This window comes from Beta vulgaris, chromosome 6 (genome assembly GCF_026745355.1).
Source record: "Beta vulgaris subsp. vulgaris cultivar EL10 chromosome 6, EL10.2, whole genome shotgun sequence".
Lineage (NCBI taxonomy): Eukaryota > Viridiplantae > Streptophyta > Magnoliopsida > Caryophyllales > Amaranthaceae > Beta > Beta vulgaris.
This window is the reverse complement of record NC_079207.1, coordinates 12194943-12204806: the sequence shown is the minus strand read 5'-3', so window position 1 is coordinate 12204806 and position 9864 is coordinate 12194943. Positions and strand designations below refer to the sequence as shown.

The window sequence follows — 9864 nt, the reverse complement described above, 5'->3', positions numbered from 1 at the left end:
ATTCTGTTTATGTTAAGGACCAGATCACGGGGGAAGTTCTACTTCAGGGAACCAGTAAACAAGGTGTCTACCCTCTACAGCCCAGCATTGTCCCTCCTGAGTCTTCAGTTCCTGCTTTCCTAGCCATTAAGGAGTCTGGTGACGTGTGGCATGCTCGTCTGGGTCATACATCTTCTAGCATTTTAGGAACTTTATGTTCAAATAAATACATCACATGTACCTCTAAATTTCATGATGATTGTGTAGGATGTAAGCTAGGAAAAATACATCGTTTACCTTTTGATCCCGTTGAACATATTTCTACATATCCATTATATAAAATTCATAGTGATCTTTGGCAATCTCCTGTTTTGTCAAATCAATTATTTCGATATTATGTTGTGTTTGTTGATGATTTTTCACGCTATTCCTGGATTTATCCATTACGTCGAAAATCGGAAGTTATTCTAAATTCCTTATTTCAAAAGATGGTTGAAAATCTTTTTAATTGCAAAATTAAAATATTTCAAAGTGATGGAGGAAGGGAATTTGACAATTCTCCTCTTCTTCAACATTTTTCTGACAATGGTATTATTTTTCAAAAATCTTGTCCCCACACTCCAGCTCAAAACGGTGTTGCAGAACGCAAACATCGTCATATCATTGAAATGGCTCGTACTATGATTATTCATTCTGACTTTCCTGCGGAATTTTGGGTTGATGCATCATATACTGCCACTTACACTATCAATAGATTACCCAGCTCGGTTTTAGGGGGTGTTTCTCCTTTTGAAAAATTATTTCATCGTCCTCCTTCCTATCAATTTTTGAAAACATTTGGAGTGAATGCTTTCCTTTGTTTCTGGACTCTAAAAATCACAAATGCAACCTAAATCAAAACTTGTGTTTTTATTGGATATGCATTGGAATATAAAGGGTATCGTGTTTTGATCCTACTACCAAGAAAGTCTACACTAGTCGTCATGTTCTTTTTCATGAACATAAATTTCCGTATCGTGCTTTGGTTGGTCCTGCGTCTCATGAGCCTTACACGTCTCCTAGTGTCTTGTCTGCTGACTGGCCTGTTACTAATGTTGCCCGTCCCTTGGTTTCTGTGCCTAGCCAGTGTTTGACCCTCTTACACGCAGCTCTGCTGCCCAGCCACCTCTCTCGCCTGTCGCGGTCTCCCCGTCCCCTGCGTCGCCCCGTGTCGAGGACCCAGCCGCGCCTGGCCTTCCTCCTGTCTCGGCTGCTGGGCGCCCGACACCTGCTGGGTACAGCCCTCCGCCGGTCCGCCAGTCCGAGTCCCCTGTCTTGCCCCTTGCTGCGTCACGCCTAGCTGGGCGGTCCCCTCCCCATCTCCCGCGTCTGTCGATACTCGGTCCCCCCCGCCTGCTGACTCACGCCAGAGTGTGGGCATGGCTACTTCGCCCTCCCTCTCTCACATTTATGTGTCTTCCCCCGCGTCCTCTCCTGATCTGAATCCCGTCTGTAATCGCCATCCCATGGTTACTCGTCTTAAAGATGGTGTGTCTAAGCCTCGTGTCTTAATGAAACTCAACACTGAAATTCTAGAGTCTGAACCTACTAATTTTAAACAAGCGTCTAAAGACTCACGTTGGCGTCAAGCTATGTTAGATGAATATAATGCTTTGATTAAAAATGACACATGGGAGTTGGTACCTCGAACTATGATAAGAATTTACTTGGTTGTAAGTGGGTTTACAGGATTAAATATCATTCTGATGGTTCTGTGGAGCGGTTCAAGCCTACTTGTTGTTTTTGGCAATCATCAGCAGGCAGATATTGATTACTTTGAAACCTTTAGTCCTGTTGTTAAACCTACTACTGTTCGATTGGTTCTTACTATTGCTGTTTCTCTTAAATGGTCTATTCGTCAGTTAGATGTCAAAAATGCGTTTCTTCATGGTTTTCTCAATGAAGAAGTTTATATGCGTCAACCTCCGGGTTTTGTTCATCCATCTATACCTACTCATATTTGTCGTCTTCGTAAGTCCATTTATGGTTTGAAACAAGCTCCTAGAGCTTGGTTTTCTTGGTTTAGCAACTTTCTTTTATCTATTGGTTTCAAGTACAACAGTTGTGACACTTCTATGTTTACTCTGAAATATCGTGGTCATCTCATTATTCTTCTCTTATATGTTGATGACATTGTCCTTACTGGTAGTAGTCCTCCTCTTGTTGCCAAATTCATTCTGTCTTTCTTCTCAATTTGCTATGAAGGATTTAGGGGATCTTCATTACTTCTTAGGTGTGCAGGTTGTGCGTACTCCATCTGGTTTATTTTTGTCTCAACATAAGTATGTTTCTGATTTACTTCGTAAATTCCATCTTCATACTGTTAAACCAGTTACCACTCCTGTTGTCTCTAGAGTAACATTGTCTTTGCTTGATGTTGAACTTCTTGCTGATCCCACAGATTATCGTAGTATGGTTGGTGCATTGCAATACTTAACTATGACTCGTCCTGATATTGCTTATGCTGTTAATATGGTGTCTCAGTTTATGCATGCTCCTCAGTACTACTCACTTCATGCTGTAAAAGAATTTTCAGATATCTGCAGGAGCATCTGGATTATGGACTTTATTTATATAGCAGCAGTTCTCCTACTTTGTTATTGCCTATTCTGATGCAGATTGGGCAGGATGTCCTGACACACGACGTTCTACTACTGGATATGCTGTTTTTCTTGGGAAGAATTTAATTTCCTGGCGTTCGAAAAGCAACCTACTGTCTCCAAGTCCTCCACTGAAGCTGAATACAGGGCTATTGCCTACACAGCTGCATAAACCATTTGGCTCAAGCAACTTCTTGCTGACATTGGCCATTTTCTCCATCGTCCTGTGATTGTCTATTGCGACAATGTCTCTGCTACTTATCTCACTGCTAATCCAGTTCATCATGATCGTAGCAAACATATCGATGTTGACTATCACTTTGTTCGAGAAATGGTTGCCAAGTGAGGTCTTATTATTCGACATGTTCCTACTCAGTCTCAGGTTGCATACATCTTTACTAAAGGCCTATCTACTGATTTATTTACTAAACATCGTACCAATCTATCCGTTGTTTCACCCCGTAAAGATTGAGGGGGTGTATTGGATAATATTATATGTAAAGGGATAATATTATATTATAAAGGGTAGAAGGGTACTTTCACAGTAATAGGTTTGTAAACACTATATATTGAATGCCAGGTTAACCTACAACATGCTAACACACAATTATTCCCACACTTGTACACATAGGTTCAGGGTTTAATTTTCATCACTCCAAATTACATTATTTTGGCAGTTTTTTATGGATAAAAATTCTAAATTATCAGCCTAAATGACTATCATTTTCTTAGTTTTCCCTTAGTTTCTATCTTGTGAGATCAAATCCTTACTAGAGACACTTTGGAGGTAAAATTCCCTTACCATCCCCCACTCACAAAGAGTCTTGCATGTATAGCTGAGCCGAATTAACCTATAAAAGTTTCCGATACAATAAGATACTTCTCCTTATCAATCTACAAAAAGTTGATATCTCATCTCATGCACCTTCCTTGTGGGAGGTCTCAGATCCTATCCCAAGCACGAAAAAATTGTTTGTTCCTGGAAGATTTACAGTTGGGAGGGAATGGGTGGGGTTCGGCACTTCGGCTTCATCTGGACTAGGTATTACATAGGGAAAGAAAATAAGAAGACAAAAGTGTTATTTTTGAAGTGAAGTTCATAATATACATGACCGAAATTACAAAGAATCTGGATATAAAGGGTTTTTATTAGCTGCTTTTTCTCTCTCAAATTTATATATTTTTAGATATTGTTTGTTACAGTATTCTGAGAGAAATCCCAAGTGAAATTGAGCAAAATATAGCATACAAAATTAAATATATGATCACAGCACCACTTTTTTTTTGAAAGAAAAGTCGTTTGGCACTAGCGTCTCAAATAGCGGTTAGCGGTTGGACAAGATTGAAACGCTACTTAAGAAAATTATGAGTGTTTGGTAAGGTAGTGGTTGTAGTAGCGGGTAGCAATTGGAGTAGATTATAAGTAGCGGTTGTGGAACGTTACTACAAGTAACGTTTGAGGTTCAGAGGTAGCGGTCTACGAAATAAACCCTATATAATAGCATAACGTAGAATTATTAACCAATGTTTTTTTTATCTTTTACAATTTCAACAACTACTTTTGCCAAACACTTCTAATTAAACAAGTAATTTAATCACTGGCCACTGACAGCTACTTATAGACAGCTAACAGCTACCCCCAACCGCTACAACTACTACAACCGCTAACAGCTACTAGAACCGCTAGTTTTGCCAAACATGGTAAATATACTAACAATTGCGAGATTTTTGTCAATGTTTTCCAACTTATAATTTTGAGAAAATACTTCTCTTAATTCGCCAAATAAATATTAATGGAAAACCGCATACAATTGATACAAAATGTAGCCTACGTGACTACTACAAAGCTTAAAGCCAATTTATTGGCATCATGAATTGATGTGGGAATTTTAAATGGCCAAGGAGGGCTAGGTGAATAAATTCCCACATTTTGTGGGAATTTCAATTTTCCAGGAATTTTCATTGCCTCTATTTTTCCCACTTCTTATCAACCAAACAACTACCCAATTTAAAAAAATCATGAAAATTTCTACTGCCTATATAATTTCCTGTATACCAAACAATCACTTGAACTCTTGAAGTATATGGTGTATGGTTAGTAAGTCCTTTCCTGAAACTGAGATGTTCCGATATTGAAGCAAGGCTTCCTGTAAATATCAATATGGCTTAAAGTTTATGATGTCGTCTCCACTTCTCTATTTGAGCTAAGTTCTCCACTGGTTGGTCTGCAAAATGGAACACACAATGAACAAAGTCATCTATTATCACAAATAAGCGATAAAACGTTCGGTAGTCGTTAATAAATTGCGGTAATGGGAATGAATTTTAAGTGTAATGTTATTAGGGAAGCACCCTTAAAATCTTTATGGGGAGACATTTTTTCTCCATGGGCAAGCAATTTCACCTCTAAACTTGTGTTTTTGTCTCCAAGGGGAAACAATTTTCATTATCACTCATTACCACCTCCAAGCTGGTATTGGATGGGAATGAAAATTCAAAAAAAAAAGTAGACACTTTAGGATAAATTAGCATTACCATGGGAATGGACAATGATATTTTCATAAATTTATACACAAATTCATTTCTTTTACCACCATTTATAACCAACTACCAAACACGTCGTAAAGGTTTATGTCTAAAGACATAGGTGTTGTTTGGTTGGAAGCTATTTCCCTTGAAAATACAAATTCCTAGGAAATACATTATGTGTGTTGTGTTTGGTTGGAGGGAAATGAAAGAAACATAGGAAATATAAATTCCAAGGGAATTAGAATTTCCCATGAAACATGGGAAATCACTCACCAAGCCCTCCCTTGGTGAGTAATTTCCTAAGAAATGCAATTTCCTATGGTGTCAACCAAACAATTTTGTCTAATTCCTAGGAAATTAACAAGGGAAAGAATTTCCCATAGAAATGTAAATTTCCATGGGAAATTACTTGCCATGTGAACCAAACGAGGCCATAGTATAATAAGAGGGTAGGTTGGAATGAAGATTGATAAACTGAATCAGGAATAAAGAAGAAAACTGTGAAGCTTTTTTAAAAAAGTTTGGGTCTGATAAAGTGCTGCATATTACAAAAAGAAACCACCTGAAGTTGTGAAGAAAAACCCAAACCTGACCTGAACAGAACCCAAACAACCCAAGTTCGACCTATTTATCATGTATATTATTACACCTCATTTATGCTATAGATTAAGCAGAACTCAAAATCAACGCTTCGACTGAAATTGCCAAAAAAAGGAATACTAAGAGATTATGTCTCAAAACACGCATACAATTCAAAACTTCAAATTACATGAGATGCAAGGAACAGTGAAGGATAGAACAAGAAAGTGGAGGGACATAATATAATGTGGTTTGGAGGATGCATATGATCTAGGAATTGAGCCAAGCGAAAAATACTTACAACCCACTCAAGACTTTTATGCAATCATAGAAGAACCACTGCAAGGTTACTACTGGTCCAACTAGTATGATCCTTATGGGAAGACTTCTCGTGAATAAGTTTACAAGTCCAATCTCCTTTACAGCCTGCAAATCAAAGGAAAAAGAGTTCACCTTATGTGAACCAAAGCAAGCACATACACCATTTGAACTCAAAATAGGAAACATGTCTCACCACTTTAATGGTGTCGGCTTTCTTATTGTACAACGAAGTGACGATATTATCAGCTGGATTCGATACAAGACTACCAATTGCTCCAGCTGTATATCCTGCTATACATGTTATACTGAGTTGTCTAGCTTTCGAACAATCTTCTTTTCTCCTTTTGAGAACATTGGAGTACATGAAATCCACGGTATGCTCAAATGTTGAGAACATCACCATCGAGACTGCAATAAAAATATCAAGGTACTTAATTCAGGCAGAAAGGATATAAGCGAACTATCGAAGTAAACACTATGTAATACTCTCTCCTTTCTCAAATAAACTTTTTGTATTCTATTTTAGGCAGTCAACAAATAAATTCTGTCATTTCAGATGTAGACCCCTCTAGTAACACACAAACACACTCTCTCGCATACTCTCCCCATATCCCATGTACTGTGTCCTTTCATAGTTCAACTAACATTCTTTCTCAATAAATTCCTTCTTTATTACTTTACACTATCTATACAAAGCCTACGCTCTCATATGACAAATGATAAGAATGCATGAATTATTAGAGGAAGTGTGTAAGAAACTAGGGCTTGTACACAGAGAATGGGAAGAATACTTGAACAGAAAGGTGAACCACAAAGTTTACACATCAACAACTTGCCGAAGACATCATCATTATAATTACAGTGTCAAAGTATACTTCAGCCTATTTCTAGATACCTCAGTGACACAACGCGAATGATTATTACAGTCGATATCCCTAGGTTAGGACAGGAGTAACTATAATAGTTTAAAATGTAGAATTTACATGGAAGGTTTCGACCCCACAGCGGAACAAGCCCTCTGTAAAAACTGCAAATCGAGATAAAACGATAATAACAATCAATAGAAGATAAATTCATACAAACAATTTATTCGGTAGTAAGGTATTTAGATTGTTACCCATAGACGCCTTCTGATGCATATAGCTTGGGGAATCCATCGAGCAACCCTTTGCCAAAAGTTGGCTGTGCTTGCACCCGGACTTTGATAGCTTCAAAAGGGCATAGAACAATGTTGGCAATCACTTCCGCAGAGGCACTACTAGCGAAGAAAACAAGACTCCTGTTGCCATCTCCGAGCACATTCGAATACATGTTCTTGAAGTATTCGTATAGGCCAAACCTACAACCACCTTGCATTCCATAACCAATGAATTTTGTAGCCCATCCTCTCCAAAGTACCGAGGGCCCTTGTTCTCTTAGTAAAGTAGATAGACACGATGTAATGCTATAGTACTTGACTGGATTTACCTATGAACAAAACCAAGTTTACAGATCAACATATGTCGATGGCTGCTTTATTAATAGCTTCTTGACAGGAAATTGAGGACCATAGTTTACATGTCAGCATCAACAAAAGACACCTCCTAGTTGAGGCCTATACCTTGATTTATGGATGACAAAGTAGTCGGGATATCTTTGTTTCGTAAATATGGTCCAGATAATAAACAAAACAATTACACACACACCAGACTAAACTGGCCCGAACTGAAAAGGGCAGTTACATGAGTAAATGACTCGATGTAGACCTGAAACAAAATTGACTCGACCTTAATGACTTGCTTAGATAGATAATATAGATTTTCTATGATTCACGCGATCATAACGCCACCACGTCGAATCCTAGGGAGAACTACTCATCACTTGAATATGACCCAATCCGAATTGACTCAAACCAAATGTAATCTAAACAACCAATTCGCCACTTTAAGATTTTGGCAAGCAGGTTAGGTTTAAATCTTCTGATAGAATACAATATTCTGTAGGATATATTTTGTTCTATCACCTTCCTTAGGCCGAATTGTACCCTCGAAAGTTGAACAGAAATACCATAATTAAGGCCAACGGAGGTTCCATACTTCCATAGTTCCATCTTAAAAAGTAGTAATTAGCAAGAAAGAATAGCTCACAAAGCATATACATTGGATTATCTTCTCATAATCTCCTCCATTATGAGATTCTTAACTTTAATTAAAGAGGCATAACCTCCCTACAATTACAGGGAACTCCTTAAAATCTTTCGAGGAACTTTGAGTAGTTCCATTGACAGATAAAACAACAATACAAAGCAAAGATTCAACCTTTATTACTAGAATCAAAATGTATTAGTAGTAGAACTAAAATCTAGCTCATAATTTTCCAACAAACAAGAGAAAAACAGACAATAAATTTAAGGAAATACCCAGAAAAATAAGAACAATTACTAGTAATATAAAACAAATGAAATAAATTGGATGAAGAGTGAACCTGCATATTGACTTTGAGAACATCAAGAGGGGTGACGAAAACATGGGTAGTTCCAGCACTGACTATTCCTCCCACAGTGCATAACCCAAAATACGCTCCTCCTTTTTCTTCCATTGTTTTGCCTACTTCTTTTGCTCGATCCCAGAAATTCATTCTCTCTTTTCTCTTCTTCCCTTTATAATGTTACGTTTTTAGTTTTCACCATCTCTGGGTTCGGAGGTTTTGCACCAAATGTAGGGGTTTTGCTAAATGTCGCCCTGGTTTTTCCTACGAACGTCTGTATTTATATTTATTATGTACTTATACTCGTACATTTCCTCATTTTCTTTCACTATCCCACTCTCATACATCCTCACTCTCTTTCACTCTCCCACTCTCATACTTCCTCACACCATCTCATCATCCAAAGATTTTTCCGGCAACTTTTCCACAACTTTTTCGATCACTTTTCCGGTCACTCTCTCTCATCACATATTGAAAGAGGTTGAATGACTTCATCACACCGCCACTTCTCCGGCAACCTTTCCGTTCACAATACATACAGATTTTCCGAAAATTGAAAATTAAAAATGCCAAAAAAGTGGTTATGCGCCTATTTTAGGCGCCCAACCATATGTACATACACCTATTTTAAGCGCCCAAACCTGTGGTTAGTTTTTCGAAGCGTCATGTTTAAGACATTCTCAACTCTTGTTGCAAGCTAATCTTACTTTTGTTAATTGACATGACTTGTGTCCACATTAGACATTTCTAGTGGAGTAACAGACGTGTCAAGTGGCGTGTATACAATGTCACGCACGCCTTTTAATATATTTGTATAGATTTTTGATAAACCACCTTACTTAATTTTTTTTGCGAAAACAAACCTTAAATATAATAATTTTTTTTTTTGCAAGAATAAAACTTTATGCTTCTTTTGATCATTAATCCAAGATTCCGGGCTTATGGTATTCACTATGTCATGTGCAAGACAATTGACTTTTTAAATCCAACAAAATCCATGACATGGTCAATGCCGCAAGGCCCGCAACCTTGGATTAATGATCGGAATAAGGGCATAAGATCTGTTCTCGCAAGAAAATTTTTGTTTAAGGTTTGTTTTCTCAAAAAAATTATATAAGATGGTTTCTCACAAATTTCATGTTTTATAAGTTAGGTTTTGACAAAAAAAAGTCCTTAGCAATATTGCTACCAATTAGCTTACAATTAGATCTGCCAAAAGTTGATACAACATAAAATTGATCCATTGATTAACTCGTTAAACTCAAGTTTAAACAAAGATTCAAGAAATAAACATGTAAATTATAGGGTTTATTCGCTTTCTATTTCTAGTTTTCAGTTTTTTTAAAAACCA

General features: G+C 37.4%; 1 protein-coding gene across 1 annotated transcript; it reads right to left on the bottom strand.

Annotated features, from left to right (window-relative positions):
• Window positions 1-4384: 4384 nt before the first annotated feature.
• On the bottom strand, window positions 4385-8760 carry LOC104895752 (mitochondrial phosphate carrier protein 1, mitochondrial). The gene is made up of 6 exons (XM_010682335.3): window positions 8511-8760; window positions 7165-7514; window positions 7031-7074; window positions 6241-6455; window positions 6028-6152; window positions 4385-4843 (listed from the first exon to the last, which is right to left on the bottom strand). The coding sequence occupies exons 1-6, from the start codon at window positions 8661-8663 to the stop codon at window positions 4792-4794; spliced, it is 939 nt and encodes a 312-aa protein (XP_010680637.1). The 5' UTR covers window positions 8664-8760; the 3' UTR covers window positions 4385-4791.
• Window positions 8761-9864: the final 1104 nt, after the last annotated feature.